Source organism: Chionomys nivalis, chromosome 7 (genome assembly GCF_950005125.1).
Source record: "Chionomys nivalis chromosome 7, mChiNiv1.1, whole genome shotgun sequence".
NCBI lineage: Eukaryota > Metazoa > Chordata > Mammalia > Rodentia > Cricetidae > Chionomys > Chionomys nivalis.
In genome coordinates this window covers 102,052,065-102,072,031 of record NC_080092.1, presented here as the reverse complement: position 1 = coordinate 102,072,031, position 19,967 = coordinate 102,052,065, and the positions used below count along the sequence as shown (strand labels likewise).

At 48.6% G+C, this 19,967-nt stretch overlaps 2 protein-coding genes across 3 annotated transcripts in view; one reads left to right on the top strand and one right to left on the bottom strand.

The window, feature by feature from the left end:
* Window positions 1-4,928, top strand: part of B3gntl1 (UDP-GlcNAc:betaGal beta-1,3-N-acetylglucosaminyltransferase like 1) — a 73,336-nt gene extending 68,408 nt beyond the window's left edge. For both annotated transcript variants that reach the window (XM_057774428.1, XM_057774427.1), the window contains one exon: window positions 3,803-4,928. In XM_057774428.1, the coding sequence (XP_057630411.1) occupies window positions 3,803-3,883 (81 nt within the window). In that variant the 3' untranslated portion in view covers window positions 3,884-4,928. The remainder of the gene's footprint in view (window positions 1-3,802) is intronic.
* A 1,760-nt stretch (window positions 4,929-6,688) lies between these two features.
* Window positions 6,689-19,967, bottom strand: part of Tbcd (tubulin folding cofactor D) — a 151,190-nt gene continuing 137,911 nt past the window's right edge. Inside the window, exons 30-39 of the mRNA XM_057774425.1 lie at window positions 17,156-17,239; window positions 15,902-16,060; window positions 15,689-15,827; window positions 15,322-15,443; window positions 13,607-13,684; window positions 11,415-11,504; window positions 10,786-10,873; window positions 10,091-10,200; window positions 8,721-8,805; window positions 6,689-7,385 (exon numbers count right to left, since the gene is read on the bottom strand). Coding sequence (XP_057630408.1) covers window positions 7,368-7,385; window positions 8,721-8,805; window positions 10,091-10,200; window positions 10,786-10,873; window positions 11,415-11,504; window positions 13,607-13,684; window positions 15,322-15,443; window positions 15,689-15,827; window positions 15,902-16,060; window positions 17,156-17,239 — 973 coding nt within the window. The 3' untranslated portion in view covers window positions 6,689-7,367. The remainder of the gene's footprint in view (window positions 7,386-8,720; window positions 8,806-10,090; window positions 10,201-10,785; window positions 10,874-11,414; window positions 11,505-13,606; window positions 13,685-15,321; window positions 15,444-15,688; window positions 15,828-15,901; window positions 16,061-17,155; window positions 17,240-19,967) is intronic.

Sequence of the window (19,967 nt, the reverse complement as noted above, 5' to 3'; positions counted from 1 at the left end):
TTAATCCCAGCACTAGAGAGGAATCTAGGACTGGAGGAGACAGGTGGCCATAAAAACACCCTGAGCTAAGTTAGAGGTGGGGGATGAGGTGGGCACGCCTGGTAACACCCTCGTAAAGCTGTTCTCAAAGTCATTGTTCTGAACCCAGCCACCATGTTCAAGCACTGTGGCTCATGTTACACAAAGGGCAGCCTTGCCCACATAGAGTAACAGCCTGGTGGTGACCAGTGGGGCCACAGGACCCTGCTTCGGTTCATCTGGTTTCTCTGCTTTTGGTCATGTGGACATAGGTGCCAAGCATCCTGTTTCCGTGGAAAACAAGGTTACTTGTGGTCAGTGTTACACAGAATCCCAGTCTCTCCAGGAAACGAGTCCCCAACAACTGTGCCAAGCTAACAATGACGGACAGCAAGGTTCTTGGTGGAGCTAGGGCTAACCTTTCTTCATCTGCTCTGGACACTGTTTCTTGGCTGATCAAGCGTGTGGCAGATTCCCTCTCTCGGGAGTCTCTGCTCTTCAGATATTATTCCCAGAACTCTTTAATAGGGTGACATTAACTGATTTGATGATGATACTGCATAGGAAGTTCTTTCTTATACAGAACGTCATGTTTATTAACAGAAAGCATCCACCACAGTTGAGTTCACCTGGAAGGGATGTGTACTGGGCTGTGGAGGACTAGTATGTCCTGCCCGTGGGACCTGCCCCTGGTCATTGACCGTGCGCAATCCTGATGGCCAGTAGCCCTATCCATCCATGTCTTTTCCTCACTGTAGTAAAATGGGCCTGTCTTTTCACTGAGAAGCTTCTGGGTGCAGGCTGAGGCAGAGCTAAGCAGGCCTTGTACCCCAGTCACTCTAGTCAAACTGTATCTACACACCACTGACCTCGGAGTCACCCACCATCCCGCTCCAGCTTTGGGTCCAGGGGAGTCGTATTCCTAAAGGTCTCACGGCAAGTGCTGGTAAGTTGTCTATTATTTGCTTGACTCCTTTTATTCTTGGATAGTTTGTCTCTCTCCAAGTCCTAATGGAAATTTCCAGACAGCTACCAGGAGAGACAATATGGCCACCCTAAATGTCAGCAGCCACAGTACAAGGTATTACCAGCTTCAAAGATAGCACTGTCACCCCGTTACCAGTGATGGTTATGGTGGGCCTTCAGCAAAAGGTGCGGCTGTCCCCCACACGTTGGGCCATAGGTAGAACTCCAGGCTGTGTTTCAACCCATGGCTTCCAATCTGTGACAGCTCATTTCCAGTCATTACAGGGGTAGGCCTGGGTTCTGGCCCCCCAGAAAGTGAGACACGTCTATGTGTTTGTGTCTCCTATGAAGTGGTGTCACACAGGAGCAGATGATAACAGTCACACCTGGAAACAGGTACACAACAGCATTGAGCGGATGATACTGTGGGAGAGAAAGGCCCCTCCTTAGCTGTTTCTACTGCTTACCAAGCATCTTCTAGCAGTGTGTAGCATTTCTCTTAACACAGTAAGGAAGATGGACCTGCCTGTGATGTGTTATATATTTTGGATATTCTTTGTGTGCGTGGTATATTTGTGTATGCTAGTGGAGGTCAGAGGTTGACACTGGCTTCTGTTGCTTTTACATCATCTTTATCACTATTGAGACAGGTTTCACTCAGCTCCCTGACTGAGCAAGACTATAGCTGGTAGGCAAACCAAGAGGTTCTCCCGTCCCCGATTCCCCACTGCTGGCATGCAGGTGTATACCACTACACCAGCCTTCACAGTGGTGCCAGAGACTGAACGCAGGTCCGTGTGTGTGTGCGGCAAGCACTTTACTGAAGCCATCTCTTGTTCCTGAATTTTAATTTATAAGCTGATGATATATTTTGCCATTTCGAGTAACTTACATTATTTGACTTTCACCTTCATTCTGAGATGGATATTCTTGATTGTGACGGTTTACATGGCACGGCCCACACCTATGACTAGGACTTATGCTATCTGTGATACGGTGAGAAGTTATTTTGATAGGTTAACTAGGAATCCCTAGTTAATCTGTTTGGTACATCTAATTGTCCCAGCCTCACATTAGGCAGCCCATTCTCTTGGTAAGGCTGAGATGATCATTGTTCCTGCTTACATTCCAGGGTCTCACCACAGGAGGCTATTTTTACATTTCTTATTTAAATGAACTTTTGTATTGTGGCCCGTGACGCACAGAAGATGGCTCAACACAGGTTAGCAACCACTGGCCTACAGGTCACATTTGGCCCTCCACCTCTTTTCATATCTTTATTAGAAAAGAGGATGTGCGCTCACAGGGCAGAGTTACAGCCTCCTTAAGAACAGTGCAAATGTTCCAAGGGGCTGGACGAAGTGTCCAAAGTACCCTATGTAGTAAGTCCAGGCTCAGAGAAGAGCTATGGGCAGTAGCAAGACACCATATGAGGCTCACCGCATGATGGCCCCAGCTGGCAGAACACCTTCTTGGCATCCGTATAGCACTGTGTACGTACAGTAGGACCGTCTGCTTGCCACTCATGTGGCCATCTGTGAACAGATCCCAACTTTTTGTCCTTATGACTGATTCCTCTCAGCACTTGGGTCTTGTTGGCATGTCAGGACCATGGCTTGTGGGAGTCACTAGCGATGCTGCCGTGAGCTCCATTCCTCTGGTTTGTCCTAGAAGTCTAGTTGTGACACCTCCAAAGGCCACCCATGTTGGATGACCTGTTTACCCTTTTGGAGAACTATCTTGCTGTGGTGTGGGGGTGTCTCACTTAAAGCTGAGCACCACTCATCTGGTGGGAATTTAGATGCACTCTGCCATCTTTATAACTGGGATTTCTCCTCTGGAGTGCGATGGCAGAGTCCTCTACAACTCCAGTGCTAACCCTTGTTGGCTTGTGTCCTGCAGACACCCCTTCCTTTCATGTGTCCTCACATTCTCCCAGAACATGTTAAACACAGGAGAATCCATTCTGTGTTCAACAGTGTTAAGTCTCATGGGGGCAGACTCTGACCTACCCTAGCCCAAGCCCGATAACTTCTCTGAATATGGGGAAGGGAAAGGAGGGGAAGTGAGAGGGAAAAGAGGAAGGGTGGCAGGTATGGCCACTGTGGACATTTCTGCTTTTCCAGGCAACTCAGGTGTTTTTCTTTCACTTTTTGTTTTTTGAGACAGGGTTTCACCTTGTAGCCCTGGCTATCCTGGAACTCACTCTGTAGACCAGGCTGGCCTCACACAGAGATCCACCTGTCTCTGCCTCCCAAGTGCTGGGATTAAAGGTGGGCACCACCACTGCCCAATTCACTCAAGTGTTTCCGACCACCGGTAGCAATGATGGGACAAGGTAGGGTCAGTGCCACAGCCCAGCTCAGAGGCCTGTTGTGCTGGCCCAAAGACAGATGCCTTAAGAGGAACAAAGCAGTCCCTCCCACATCCTACCAAATGCCACTAGTTGGGCTGTTCTTTAGCAAGATCATGGCCCTTTGCTCCCTTTGGGGACTGGGGGTGGGGGTTGACAGGTAAGAGTCACAGGGTGGGCACTTGGTAGATCTTGCAGAGATGAGACAAAGTTCCCTGAATAGCAAGAGGTAAACCAGAGAGTGCCTTATCTGCCTTCTGGAGAGTACCAAGGCCCTCTCAGTAAGTCACCCTACTGGCGGCCAACACAGCTGTATAGCAGCTGTCCTAGCTGCAGCTCCCACTGGCCTTTGGTTTCCCTCAGGCCTCACCCCTAATCAGCAGAGGGGAGGGTAAGTGGGCCCAGTCCCTGCAGCAGTCGAGAGCAAGAGGAAGCCTGACTGAGCTGGATCTCCTCTCCCCACAGGACCTCACAGGGGGTGCATTTGAAGACAACCTGAAGTCACTGAACTTGCAGGAAGGCCGGGACTTCGTTCACTTCAGCTGAGGCTGCCGCCAGGTGTCTACACTGCATCCACTGCAGGTTCTGAGCCTTGTCTGCTCTACTCCCTTCCACAGACAACTGTCCGTCACTCTCTGCTTCCTCCCCTCACGTTCTGTTCCTTAGTTTTCACCCTTTTGTTTCTGCTACATAACTCGAGGCCTCAATCCTCTAAGCACTACTTTAGGCAAATTTCCTTTGTTTGGTAATTTGTACCAACTGGTAATTTTTAAAATACTACTTTTTAAAAGCAGGAGTCCGATTATCAAAGTTTTGGCTTCTAGGTTCTAGAAATGTCTATTAAGCCAAGCTTTTCTTCAGTTTTCAAACCATCTGTAGTAGCTACTTTTCTCATTACTGCGACCAAATACCAAACAAGAAGCAATTTCTGGAGGGATATATAGGCTCGTGGTTTGAGGGTACGGTCCGTCATGGTAGGGAAGGCATTGATGGTGGACGTTGTTCACAGCTGGGACTCTTCACCCTCTCATGTCTTTAGAGAGAGGACCGGGCTCTAAACCCCATCATCCAGCAACCCACGTCTTCACAGTAGGCCCTAATTCCCAAAGGTGCCACCACCTGGGAGGGAATGATCAAACTCAAGCCTGTTGGGCATTTTGCATTAAATGATAAAATTTTACCTCTCAATTTAAGTGACCATCCAAGATGGTAGGCTGGCTTTGCTCTTCCTGATTTACTTTGTTATTTACTGATGTAGTGTCTTACTGTGTAGCCCAGGCTGACCTTGACTCTCCCTCCTATCTCCGCCTCCTGCGCGATGGGCTACAGAGGTGCCTGAGCCATGTGCCCGGCTTAAACACTGTTAGTACATTCACATATGTCCAAGGTTTAAAGCTGACATTTTCCTGCTCAAGGAAACGTGGGCATCGCCCTCTCCGAGGCTGAGCCTTCCCAAGTTTTGTCTGTGTCCCTCCAGGTTAGTCTTTAAATGGGGACTTGAATGCACTCCCATTGTGTCAACAATCTCCCTTCTTATTGATGTTTGTCACAGCCTGTCCTGCTCTTTCTCGTCATTCATGTTAAGACTTTCTCTGCTGCTGCTGTGATACCTTCCTCGGCAGTTTCTGACGGGTTAGCAGGATCACCTGGTGTCTGGGTTTCCTACACACTACCCTCACTCAGATCACAGGACTAAGACCCCTTTTCTACCTCACTTGTCCATTTGAAGAAATTTTACATGTATAATAAACCCCATATTTAGCTACCATGCATTTCTCCCTTATTTGGTATCCTGACGGAAACTGCCCGCATGAGGTCATTTTCTGCTTAAAGTTCACCCACAGAAATCACTGCTTTCAGCTGGGGAGACTGACTGCACTGAATTACTACAGCCCGCTTTCTTGAATGGTAGTTACACTGTGGTAGTTTGAATGTATTTGGCCCCCATAAGCTCATAGGTGTGGCCTTGTTAGAGGCTGGATGGGTGACACAGGCCTTTAATCCAGACCTCGAGGCTGGTGGTCATATCTTTAATCTGGGCCACACCTTCTTGAGGAAGTGTGTCACTGTGGGAGTGGCCTTTGAGGTTTCATATACTCAGGACACTGCCCAGTGAGTCAGTCAACTTCCTGTTGCCTGCAAGATGTAGGATACTCATCTATTTCTCCAGCACCTGCCTACATGCTTCCTGCCATGAGGGACTGAATCTCTGAACTGTGAGCCCCTGCAATTACATGTTTTGAGTTGCTATAGTCATGGTGTCTCCTCATAGCAATAGTAAACCCCAACTAAGACATACACCATACACATGATTTAGCCAAGCTGACAATTTTTCAGTATAATGCAGATCTTACTGTCTTCCTCAACTCCCATGTCCGCTGGTGAGCTGGTAACCACTGGACTACCATCTGCCTTCTTAACAGTAATTTTACCCACCCAGGGCACCTGGTGCCAGCTCAGATCCCACCCCCAAGGATTGGTTGTCTAACCATGAACATTCCTAAGTCTGGGAAGCAGGGATACAATATGGACTTACCAGCTGTCCTCCTGGGTAGCTTCTGACCTTGCAGAATTCTGTCTTGAGCTGCGGCCTCATCCATATAGGACCTTTGCTTCTGCTGTTTTCTCAGAAGCTCTTTTGTTTCCTAATCTTTTAAGTTTTTTTTAGTATAAATATTGCACGTGAGTGTAGTTTCTGCTGAGGCCAAAGATATTGAACTCCCCCGAAAATGGGGTTACAGGTGGTTTTATAGGTGCTAGGGATGAACTCAAGTTATTTGCAAGATTACTCTACTTTCTTAACCACTGAGCAATCTCTCCAGCTCCTAATCTCGGACCATTTCTACCTCTTAGTTTTTTTGCAGGGAGAATTATTATTTGTGGGGAGGGATAGGGTTTCCTATATCCCAGCCCAGCTTAAAATGCTCCGTATGCCTCCTCAGAGATGATCCTTCCAAGTGCTGGGATCCTAGGCACCTACCACCACACCCCGTTTATATGGTGATGGGTCATCAACTCAGGGTTTCTTCTGTTTTTGTTGGGACAGGTTTTTCTATGTCGTCCTGGAACTCACTATATAGACTAGACTGGCGTCAAACTCAGAGACCCGCCTGCCTCTGCTGGGATGAAAGGTGTGCACACCATTCCTGGATGTTTCCTCTTCACCCAACGCAGTGAAGACCCAGCAAGAGCCAGAGTTCCTTCCATGAGGACAGATTTCCATCTGCCAGTGCTGAGAACACAGCTCAGTAGAGTTCCAGCTTTATTAGGTTTCTTGTGGCCTTTTATCTACTCTGCCCTGCTACCACCAAAATTTCATTTACTAGAAGTGGGGACATGGCCTTGGGCCCACAGTCTCTAGCTACTCTTTCTGCTCCTCAGCTCATAGAGTACTCGTGTGCTCTCCCTCTCTATCTCAGAGGCTAAAGCTCAATGAGCAACGTTCAGCAGTCTCCCAGGCCTAGGACATAGACAGATCAAAGAGGCAGGCATGGGGCTACGACAGCAGGACAGGAGGTGCAAAGGATCCAGGCCCGGGGACCAGAGCTGTCCCATAGTCCCAACAAGGACACTGGATTCTGAGGATCTCTTGCTCAGACCATGATAGGACTGCTGGGGACGTGGCTGGCTCAGCATGAGGGAGGAGAGAGCTCCTGCATGTGCCCAGCACTTCACACTCTCCACCAGGGTGTGAGCATCTGCCACGCTACAGAAATCACTCAGTGCCTAAAACCCAGCAAAACACCAGGAGTGGAACCCACGGTGGGTCTTCACCTAAGTCCCAGAGATGGAGGCCGGGCTGTATGGGACATGATTTAATGGGAAGCACATGGTGTTAGGACAGCAGAAGTACGGGCAGACCAGGCCACCAGAGGACAGCATGCATGAAGTTACTGCTCTCTGTGGATGGCCTCCCAGTCCAGCTAGCAGCATGTGCCACCTTTCTCAGGTGTGTGGCACCAAGTTTCCATGATGGTAAAGCTTGTTGTAGAGCCTCAGGGCAGGGCATCCCAGCTAGGCAGGCAATGGCTCAGCTTCCAGGAGCAGGCTGTAAAGATACACAGCAACGTCAGGCTAGTCCCCACCCTCTCTGATGTATGGCTAAAAGGCTGCCATGTCCCAGAATCCTAGCAGGTTGGTGGACAGAGTAGGTTGCTAAATTGTTCATTCACATACGTTCAAAGTTTTCCTAACAATGGAAAGAACAGAGTTGAAAACTCAAGTTCGCTCTCCATATAGGAGACTGAGACTACACCATGACTCCTCAAGGGGTTGGCCCTGGGGGGACTCGGGCACACAAACCCAGCATAGCACACACAAGAGAGGGAAAGAACAAAATCCTTTCCACCATGCGAGGTAACAGGAGCTCAGGGTTTAAAGCCAGATTATCAAACCAAAGAAAACAGGAAAAACAGTAGCTGACTGTCAAGACTGTATCAGCTAAATACCAAGGCCTCAGGGTTAGGGCAAGCCCGGCTCAGAGGTCAAGGCCAGGGATGAGGCAGTAGGCAGAGAAAGAGTGCTGGCCCCAGGGGTAACCAGGGACAGAAGAACAGAACAGTGAAACAAGTTAGGATGGGAAATGAAATCCAGATAAAGGAAAAAGAAACCGTAAACAGGAAGGTCAAATAGGAAACAGAGACTATGAACATAAACTTGTCAGTAATTAGAGTAAACATGAAACACTAATTAATAAAGATCTGTAAATGACATAAAGGCATAATTTACAGGAGACAAGCTAACCAGATGTCACCACCAACACGGGGCAGAGGGGATGTCAAGAGTAGGAACACCTGGTTAATAACAGCTCCAGAGTGCATCCCCCAAAGTTCAGGCATAATTAAAGGGCAACCGACAAACGCAAACACTGCTTTGTCAGTACTGATTGGAGTAAGACAACAGAATCCCCACCATGGGGGCCTGCAGCAAGATAGGAAAGTCATCTCTGTCAGGCACACCAGAACGGTCTTCTAGGGAGGGATGTATCCCACAGGCCAGGAAAAGCCCAGGGGTGGAGATGGACTGGCTGACTGGAATGTTCCTCTGTCCCTGACTCACCTAGGACTCCAGCATGAGGCTGGACTTCTGAAGGCTCGGGTTCTATAAGGGCAGAGAGCCCAAGGCCTACGCCACAGCTAACATCCAACAGCAGCTTCCACGGCCAAGCATAGGCAGTCAATTAGACTGAAGCCCCAGTAGGACAGAAGTCCAGGGAGACACGGAAGCCTGAGGGGACAGGTGTCCTCAGAAACAGAGCCCCCAATAGGAGGTACATCCAGGCAGGGAGTGATGAGAGAACCGACTGTGGGACCTGGTTTACTTTAGACCGAAGCTCAGAACAGCAGACAGCACAGGCCCCATGTATCATCAGAATATCCGTTACCTTTGTAGCCAGCTGGGGTCTGGGCACGCCAAGGAGGTCACACAGGTGATTCCGCTGCCCTCTTACAACTGGAAGCTCTGCTTCCCTGAGGAGGAAAGCATTTGAGTCCCTGAAGCCAACATGGTTCAGCTCCTTCCCCTAGAGTAGATACCAGAGCCCATACCCTGTTCTAGGAACATACAGAAGAGACGCGCCCTCAGGTCAAGAGGCTTCTGAAGCTTCATTAGAACTCAGCTGTTGACTTTCATTGGAATAGAAGGGTACAAAGCATGTTTTGTGTATAAGAGTTAAATTAGTCCTCTGTAAACCAGGTATCATGTTCTTCAGAGTTCCTAACACCCATGTAGGGGCAACTCACAACCACCTGTAACCCCAACTCCAGGGGGATTTGGACATTTTTTTTGGCCTCAGCAGGCAACTGCACTCACATATGCAAGCCCTCACACGTGCATACACAAAGTTCTCCCTCCCTCCCGTCCTTTCTCAAGATGAGTGTTTTAGGAAGTTGGAAGCAATGCCCACTGTCTCCTCAGAAGGCACCGTGTTAAGTTTCTACTGACAGCAAAGACCTTGAAATGCATTCTGGCCTTCAAGGCCCCCACAGCTTTCACCTAGGCAGGAAGGCCACATCCTAACATGAGCTCCTATGGAGATCGCTGTTCTGGGGAGCATGTATGAATACATCACAAACCCTCACTTGCTACCACCCCAACAGACCTGCCAGCATTTGAGGTCAGCAATACCCCTCTCCATTAGTCTGAGTGGACAGTATCTGCAGTAGCAGTAACTTGGGCTACTTGGCTGTGCCTCCCAAATAGTATATCTGCTACAGGGGACAAGTCACGTGCTTGGTAGTGCATACATGTATGACTGAGCAGCAGTATGTATGTGATCATGTATGCAAACATGTATATATGAATGTGTACAAGTGCCTGGATCACAGGTCATATAAGGTAACTGCTTCCAGGCTTAGGCTGGAGCGTCTGAGAATCACACCCACAGGCTGTACACCCCACCACCATCATCTCCTCTCCACTTCTTGACTTTGAAGACAAGTCTCTAAGGCCATTAAAACAGGAAAGATTACATGGCCCTTGCAATAGGAAAATAAAAGTTGCTAACTGACACCCACTTGGTGGCATCTTGATGGCCCTGAATTCGAGTTACTGAAAAACACCAGTTTCTGAGCCACTCTGCCTACCTTGCTTACAAGAGAAAAGCAGTCACACATTAAACATTTTCCTGAAGTTCCCAGGATTGTCCTCAGCCCTAAGTGAAGCTGCTGAGGGTTAGAAATGTCTCCCCTCTTTTCCATCAGAAGCTAGGGGGACAGGAGAAAAGTGGCAGCAGCTCAGGCAGGCCCGACTTACCAGGCTGTGTCACTGAGCACAGACATGACCTCATCAAGCACGCCTGCATCCACCAAGTCGCTATAGGTGAGCACCATCTCGTACAGCTGGCTTGCTGTGGCCTTCCGGATCTGGGACAAGAACAGCAGGTCAACAAGAGGAAAACCCCATCACCACCGGGAAATGAATCTGGCCACAGCCCAGACACTTCCGCCATCACAGACATGCAGCAGAAGGGACTCCTGCCTGGGAGTCCGTCCTCTTGCTAGTGTCCTGTGACAAACAGCTTCAGGTTGTCAGAAAGGCACATTACAGGGTAGACAAGACTAAGAGGCTGAGCTGTGGGTCATCCCACTCTACATCAAAAAAACCACTATCAATTGCAGAAATTCCCTGACTTCTTAGGGGAGAAATGTCCCTTTTGGGATACTTAGAGAGTTCTTGGGTGGGAGGGGAATCCTAACCCTGGGCTGTTGACACCCCACCCTCATTGATGCTTCCCTATGCTCACCCTGCCCGGTACCAGCACCCACGCGTTCCTTTCATACAAACACCAGCCACTTGACTACCATGACCCAGGGCTGCCCACGCCTGGAAACCATCCTCACCCTGTGTTTACTTCAAAACCTACTTCAGAGTTACACCAGCACACATTTTAAAGGCCATACATGAGCACAGACCTTTAGATGGCCTTGAGGTGGGGCGGACACACTCACCACAGGGAAAGGGTGGCCAAGGAGGATGAAGAGCTGCAGAAGGATCTTCTGTCGCACATCACCACTGAACTGCACCATCCCACAGAGCCTGCAGAAAGCCCACAGGGGACATGGAGCTGCCATATTCATGTTACCCGAGGACCCAAGACATATGTGAGACCCAACAAGTACACAGCATAAACCTTGATCCATGTGCTAATGTGTGTGCACCTATATATACACCTGTGTGTTGTGTGCTAGCGTGCTCCCGTGTGGAATACATAAGTGTGCACTATATACTAATGTGTTCCCATGTACTTGCCTATACATAATGAGATCTTTGTGTTAGCATGTGCCTACGTGTATCTATCAGATTGCCTACACATGACCAGTGTTCTGTGCCAGTGTGTACTTGCCCATGTGCCAAGATGCCTGAACTGGCGTAGGTGTGTTCACATTCCTTGGGCTTATACAGTAAGGTGAGAGATGGAGCTTTCCTGTCAGGTTGACCCTGCAGAATGACAGCAGTTCTCTGACTTTTCCCTTCCTCAATGAACACTCCAACAGTCCATCTTTTAAACAGCTTTGTGATCAGAATTGTATTTCCCACCAAGTCCCTCCGTCTCTACCCAGGAGCACTTAAAACTCACACTGCAATGCTCGCCCGAAGCTTCTGGACGTCTTTTGACTTCCTGATTTCTTCCTTACAAAGTGTGAGCAACTTCACACAGAAGGGGTGGCTTGAAGGGGAAAACAGTATTGTAAGTAGGTCTTTCACAGGAATACAGAGCAGTATGGCTCACGCTGTACTGGCATCCAGTGTGCTGTTGGTACCAAGTAACCTGAAGGTCGGCTTGCTCAACAGATGCTGTGCCATGTGGCATCAACCACTTTCTTTGATTCCCAACACACACAGCAGAGAACAGCTATCTTATCTCATTACCAGTAAGAACCCATGCCATCACCCACCTCACCCATGGTATTCAACACCTGGGCGGGCAGGCCCGGCACAGCTGTGGTATGACCATATCCAAGTTACCCACCCAACAGAGAAGACCCTACCAGCAGGGTCCTAGTCATCCCCAGTGACCTTGATACTGGGCTACCACACCAGGATAGTCCATGACAGTTAATTCCCAGGTCAACCCTGGTGTGAAGAGAACGCTGCTGTACCCTGGGACTTTGATCCAGATCCCAGTCCTTCCCTGACTAGCTCTCTCTCAGCTGGTCTTCCTCTAGGACTCGTGCACAGTTCTTTTGCTCTTCTAAGACTTAAAGGTCCCACACACCACAGACTCTGTGGTCCCAATGGTCCCATCCAGGTCTACAATGAACTTGGTCATCGCCAGCATTCCTGAAAGACTCCTGAGCTAATCCACCAGGCATGACCTTCCCGTGGTTGGTGTCTAATGAACATCACGGCTCTGCCTGTCTGAGTGGGGCTGGGTCTGCCAATCAGAGGAGAAACGTGGAACAGGGAACTACTTTAATAAAAAAAACAAAACTAGTAAGATTAAATGGAATAGATGTATGAACCCAGGTAAAAGGTCAGATTGATTAAATTTCATAAAACTACATATACTGTTAGCAACTGACATACAGAAAACAAATATATAAAAATAATGAAGACAAAAACTACAATCCAAAGCAAAAAACAAAACAAGCCAAGGTACAATGTAAGCAAAAGCATTCCAAAAACAAAGACTCCACTTGAGGATAGCCCTACATTTGTGTGTGCCAAAAATGCAACTTCAAAATCCATAAAACAAAAACTAACAAAAACAGAGAAATAAAAACACCTATATCATATTTTCCTACTGTCTTATTTTGAAACTTTTAAGAAAAATATATACTAAATCCTTAGACCATTTCCCAAGATGAATCCAGCAATGTGGAAAAGAGTGTCACAGTCAAGCTGTGTGCAATTCAACAGCAGGTTTAGAAAATCAGTGCTGCGCCCTGAAAAGAGGGAAGTCCTGTGGTGTCAGGTTAGAGGCCGTCCTGGGCATCCAACTTCCCTGCAGACAGTTAAACCTGAAGACACCAGAGACTTCCAGCAAAACAAGCTGGTCTCCTGCAGCAGCCCTGGGTGTGTGATACAAAGGGGCTCCTAGCCTTGGGGTTCACCTGAATGCTGCTCTGTGAGGGTACAAGAATGCTGCCCAAGGTGGGGGGGGGGGGCAGAAATAAATACAGGAAAAACAGCACAGATCTGCTCAGGGGGGCAGAAAATAGAAAACAAATAGTAGTGAGCAAAGGAGATCAGTCAAGACCCAGTGGATTTGAATCCACCACCAGTTAGCTTAAAAGGAAAATCCAAAGCTCCAGGCAGTTTCTAAGTAACTTAGCTTTCATTCCATGAAGACCACAAGGCAAAAATGAGCACAAAAGTATCATCCACTCAGGAAGGCAGCCTGGCACCTACGTGGTTCCAGGGCTTAGAGACATCATGCAGCTGGACTGTCCGCTCCTCTGGACAAGAGGCTGAGGAACCACAGACAGCAGGAAGCAGCATTCTTGCCCTGTGTCCCATAGCCTCTGTCCCGCTATGATGGGCACGGGCACAGGCACACTCCTGGGCCCCAAAACACAGCCCACATACTGTGCTATTTCCATCTAGTCCTTATCACACCTCAGGTTCCATCAACTTCCAGACCTCTGTGCCTGCCAGCCCTAGTAAGCGGACTACCTCACCTACCCAAGTCTACCTTCCTACCTGGGTAAGAGTGAAGCTAGCCTGAGCAATACAGCAAGGTACCAAAACAATAAATACATTTTTTTTTTTTTAAATTTGAGCAATTAGGTTTCACAGATAGGGAGCACTCAGCAAGCAGATACTTACTTCTCCTCAGCAGTAAAGATGTCAAAGCACCCATTGGACAGCAGCTGGTCCAGCATTTTCAGCAGTGATACAGATACCCTGAGAGGACAAGATAAGCAAACATGAGACCCACACAAGCACCCAAGAACTATGAGCCACCCATGTGAGGGACAGGCAAATGCCACTGACAAGTTAAAAACAAAACAAAAACAAACCCTTAACACCATGATGGCTCTTCCTAGATGAGTCTAGAGTCAAGACAGCCTTGCCAAATTCTTAAGGACAGACACACCAGTATTATATAATTCTTACAAGAAAGCCAGAGTGACTATGGGAAGTAAGAATAAAGCAGAAGCCAACGTGGCTCCTTTCAGGGATTACCTAAAGCAAAGGTAAGAACAGAGTTCCTGACGTAAAGATGTATAGATGGTCAGGTAAAGTCCAGCATCACCTGTACACTTGATGGTTTTGACAAGGCACAAAGCCAGAACAGTGAGCAGTCCAGCAGACTGTGCTGGACAGCTAGACAACTGGACAGTCATTTGCAAAATTAAACAGAGCACTCACAAAACTATCTCAAAACAAACCATAGGGCTAAAGATAGAACCTAAAGCTGAAGCTTCTGGAAGAGAGGAGTTCTCTAGGACCTCCAGATTAGGCAAAGATTTCTCAGCAACAACACAAGCTCATTGAAGCACAAGGCAGGTGAGAGGTGGCTCCTTCAAACCACAGACCTAACAAGGACTTGCCTGGTCCAGTGAAGGCATCAAAACCAGGGAGGAGGAAACCCAACCAAACAGCTGTGTCAGGGAATGCACATCTCAGACTCTAGGAGGGTGACTGAGTGTCTAACAGAATAGCCACCCGAGAGACTGACCACACTAATGCTGGTGAGACATGGAACAGACGGGACCAGCAGCTTCAGAGAAGTTAACAATCGACATGGCCCCGCAGTCCATCATACAGTGTGTACCCAAGAAAAGGGAGTGTGCATCCACAGAGATCCAATTCTGCATGTCCACTGTAGCTGCCTGCAAGGCCTGGAACATGAAATGCCCAAACAAGTGAGTCAGCTCAACAAGAGGACGGACGGACGGACAGACAGACGGGGTGATGACCACTGCAGCTGTCTGCAAGGCCTGGAACATGAAATGCCCAAACAAGTGAGTCAGCTCAACAAGAGGACGGACGGACTGACGGACAGACAGACGGGGTGATTTAAATGGAATGCCACAAAAGGCCACCTCGACTTTGGTGATAGTAGGTCGCCAGAGTGGACAGCTGGAAGAGCTCTGGGGCAGGAGGGACAAGAAAGGTTTCACACACCCACAAGAACCACCCCACATACTTTATGGGTTGCCTTTCCGGTTTCTTATATTCTCGATGAGGTTATTACAGACAAGAAAAGTCAGGGAATATTCCTACAGACTAGAACCTCATCCCACTTCACATGTTATCTGGCATCTCCACACGCACACAGAAAAGCTCACTTTTCTGCCCAGAGTGCCTTGAGGGAGAGGGATTGCAGGAGGTGAGTGCCAAGAACCGGTGAGGCCCAGAGATGAACGCTGGGGTTCACTGAAGTTACTGAAGGGAGCCAGCAGGGCCTGACAGTGTGCTGGGCCCTGCTCCTTCACCTAGTAACTATGACCATGTGTCCCAGGGAAACCTGGACTCTGTGGAAATAGAATGGGTGCACAAGCACCATGACCTCCCAGCCTCAAGATACCCCTCACCTGTCATTCAGGAGGTTGTCCTCAAAGACCTTCAGGAGGGTCCCACTGAAGCTCTCCAGGAGCTGAGCATCCTTCTGAATCCTCTTCATGTACTCAAAGAGGCTCTGTGTAGAATACCTGACCTAAAACCCGAAATGTAGTACTGAGGCACAGCGTGGCTAGCTTTTCCCTTGGTTCCCCAAGGCTACGTCAATGACAGTAAATGCCTAGGACCGAACAGAAACAACTGCAAACTATAAAGACATGAGGGCCTTCTAGGTACTCGGCTGTTATGACTGAGCATGTGCAGTGCACACATCTAAGGACAGAACCCTCTGGAAGGAGTCCCCTGGATCCCCTTGTCCTGCACAGCCAGATGCCTCCTTACCGTAGACGCCGTCAAACCACCAACAGACACGGCCAGCCCCAGCAGGACATGGTATCTGTAGGTGGGCAGTTCCAAGAGCTGGGTGATGAGAGGGAAGGCCTGGGAAGGTGCATTCCAGTTCACAGAGGCCACGTCAGACCTGAAAGAAAGTGATTTCCTCAAGGCCACGCTTGGAGGGGCTGGGCTGCAAAGGGGATCCGTACCTGACAGTACCTGGGGAACAGGCTTTCCAGTTCTCTGCGGTGGGGAACATGGGGAATGGGAGGGCTGTCGAAGTGCAATAGAGTCAGGAACACCTGGGCGGCATGGGCACGGAACCGATCAATCTTCTCGCTTGCCTGCTGGGCAACGCAACACATGACGCGCTCACAGCTGCAAACAGGACACGTGTCTTAGTTAGGGTTTTTATTGCTGTGATAAGACACCATGACCAAAAGCAATCTGGGTAGAAAAGGGTTTATTTCCACTTGTGATTCTCAGGTTATACTCCATCACTACAGGAAGTCAGGACAAGAACTCAAGGCTGGAGGCAGAACAAAGGCAGAAGTCATGGAGGAATGCTGCTTACTGGCTTGTATGCCTTGCTCAACTCAGGTCAACAACAACAACAACAAAACAGAAAACAACAACAAAAAGCCGGAAGGTGGTGGCGCACACCTTTAATCCCAGCACTTGGGAGGCAGAGGCAGGTGGATCTCTGTGAGTTCGAGGCCAGCCTGGTCTACAAGAGCTAGTTCCAGGACAAGGTTACAAAGCTACAGAGAAATCATGTCTCGACAAACAAAAACACAAACAACTCAGGCCTACTGTCCTAGGAGTGGTACTGCCTACACTGACCTGGGACCTACCATATAAATCATCAATAAAGAAAATGCCTATAGGCCAATCTTACGGATGTATTTTCTCAATTGAGTCCCTTTCCAAATAATTCTAGCTTGTGCCAAGTCAACAACAACAAACAAAAAACCTAACCAACACAGGATGCTATGACTGCACCCTGCACCCCAACATCTCAGGAGCCACATAACAGGCACATGTGGATGCTGATGAACTCTTGGGATGGAGGTGTGAAAACCAACGGTATTGCAGGTCAGTGACAGAAGAAAGGTGAGAAGCCAGGCTGGAAAGGAACAGTAAAACTCCGGGCCTCAGCAGTGTGGCAGAGGAGGTTGAGAATCACCGGGGCTGGATCAAATAATGGTGGCCCCTCCTGGCAGGAACCTCAGCTACAGAACCCTGTGTTCAGAGACCACCACGGTCTCACCCTCTGAAACTGGCTGCCAAACAGGCCAGATCAAAGGAGGTCCTGGTACAGGGGTGGGAGAGCGGGCATCCTGTCCTGGGGACATGGAACAGGAGGCCCCTGGCCATGGCCCACAAACTGTGGAGGGTCAGACAGAGGTCAAAGAAGCTACTCTGAGAAGGGATGGAGACACAGGGCAGCCCCTGCTGTTCTCAGATACTCACATGTGGGACTCAATCAGCTGCGGCTCTGTCCGAGCCAGCAGAAGTATCAAGTCCATGAGGCTCGTCATGGCAGCTTCCCGGACCCTGTGAATAAGGAGATATAGGAAGGTCAATCCAGGACAGGGATTCAAGCCCTGGTCCCATCAAACACATCCATTGGGTCCTGTGAGAACAGAGTCTACAAGGAGCCCATGAGGGGGAAAAAGTCTTGAGACACCCAGTGACCACACACAAGCTTGGTTCCAGAAGGCCCAAACACAGGGAAAGTTTCAGAGATTACAGAAATCCCACTTCAGTGTAAACCATCAGAGGAACCCAATGCCGGCAGCTGGCAGTCTTTACTTAAATCCCTTGACTGGAGAACGAAGGACGTGCTCTCTCTCATATTGTCAAGCAAGAGGGCTCATTCTTAGCATCTGAAGACAGGCTGGACAAGTCTCAGCAGGGCCTAAGGCATGTGCACACACTATCGAAGCAGCTACTCCCAGAGCCTCCTCTCATGTGAAGCTGGCCCCTGTAGTCTCTCTGCACAAGGCTGGCGCTTCTTGTTCTCACCAAACAGAGAGCAACCAACATTCATATCCATTCTAGACTTTCTTTCTTGCTAAACAAAGCTGTCTGTCATTAATTCATATCGAAGAAAAAAAACCGATCTAATTCCAGAGCAAAAGTGACCATTTAAACTGGGATACAGGTGCATTCAGTGAGTCAGTAAAGGAAGATATAAACCCTCAGGTTTAGGGTCATCTCTGCCTCAATCAAACCCTCTATGGGGCTTGTACCAGGTTCCCTCTGAGGCCCACGGGCCCTTCTGAGGAGAGCTCACAGACAGCAGTGCAGGCCAAGGTTCCAGGGGACTCCTCAAAGTCAGGTGAGGGTCACTGGACACAAAGTTATCCTGGGGATGCAGTGAGCTACAGGGACACGGGTGCACATCGACAATGGATGCCACGGGACATAGGGAAGGAGATCTGCAGGGCATGCTGGGATGAAATGGGGTACATGAGCAAAGAGTGCCAGGGATGGGGGAGACCTGCAGAAAGTACCATGGGACACAGGGGCATGTCTGTAAAGTATGCCAGGGGACACAGGGAGGTCGGGGAAGTGCCTAGGTCTAGGCACACTGTTAGAAAGCACACACAGACCTTTCATGGTGTCTGCCATCTCTGAATCTGTGATACACAGGGTGAGGCTCCAAACAATACAGCAGAAACCAGCAAAAGGACAAGCTATGCTTGCCAAGCACATGAACAGGAGAAAGAACTGAGTCCTGAGCCCTCAGAGGACCATTGGCAGAGCCCCGGGGCAAGGAAAAAAAAAAATCACACCCCAGATAAGTTCCTGGGAGCAAGGGCAATTGCATGAAACCATTGTCACGGAGCCCAGTCCATACCGCCAGGTCTGTCCAGACTTAGCCACCTCTCTCTGTGAAGCCCTTCCTTCCACTCTGTGACCTGAAAACATAGTGGATGTCAGTGTATTTGGCTGGCCATTATCACTACCTGCTAAAAGAAAACTATATAGCTCTGCAATTTAACCACAACATAGAAAATCCAGTTAAGAATTTCAAGTGAATAAAACCTAACAAATGCCAAAATAACAGGAGCAACAAAAAGAGACTGACCAAGTGTACAGTCTTTACAATAACTGTATCTGAAAAATATGAAAATAGAGAAAAGTAAATGAAAAAGAATTTCAAAAACAATTAGAATCTCTGAGAAAGTTCTCAACACTGATCAATTAGAAAGTTAAAAACAAAGTGTCAAGGTGTATGTGTCACTATGTGCCCATAGGGTTCCCTCCTACAGAAGTTTGTGTCGAGCCTCCCGGCACCACAGAAGCTGGTCCTCGGGGAGGAGGCCTCTGAGCCCCGTGTCTGAAACGCATGATGTCTTTAGCAATAGGGGCTTACCTTCTACCTCTGGGAGACAACCAAGGGCACTAGTAACAGCCTGCAATGTTTTAGGACTCTCTTGGACAATCCTGACCAACCCAAAAGAGGGCTTCTCATGAGTTGTTAGGGTTTTTATTAGAGGTCTTTGACTAAGAGGGAGCATTGTCAGCCCGGATGGGAAAACTTTATTTAAAATACACATGTGTTTATACACCAGCTTACATGTACTATAAGTGTTTTTGTATAATTCCATATGACTTCTTCAGACTCCTTATTGTTATTTTACCCTCCTCCTTCTGTGTGGGAAACTAACGGTTCTCTAAGTTGACCTAAGACCTGTTCGGTAAGAGGGAAATCACACCTTATACTAGAAACCCAGCCAACCCTCCAGGACTTGTGAAGTTATGGCTCTTGGAGGAGAACCCACAACCGCCACCACGATACTAGCCCAGCAGAATCCCTAACTGCACTCTAAGCATTTGTCCCTGTACCCACAGAAAAGTGTAGTCCCCACCCTCATCAGGGAAACTTCTCTTTGCAATGGTCAGAGACCTTCAGAGAAAGCCACAACCAATCAAAAGGCAGAGCTGTGGAGCCCCAGCCCCAACTCACACATCCGCAATATAAGCAGCTAAGCTGCAGGGATCAGTGTGGAAGAGGAGGCAGAGAGACTGAGAACCAGAGGAAGACAAACCAATAAAGTGTAACCAACATTACTGCCTAAAGCTGAGCTGAACAAAGACAACAGACATGGTAACGTGGTGTGGGAAGAAGTCCTTCGGTATAGGTGTTGCTTTTATTGGTTAATAAAGAAGCTTCTTTTGGCCAATGGCTTAACAGAATATAGCCAGGCTGGAGGAGATATATAGAGAGAGTAGGCAGAGTCAGGGGGAAGCCATGTAGCCACCATAGGAGACA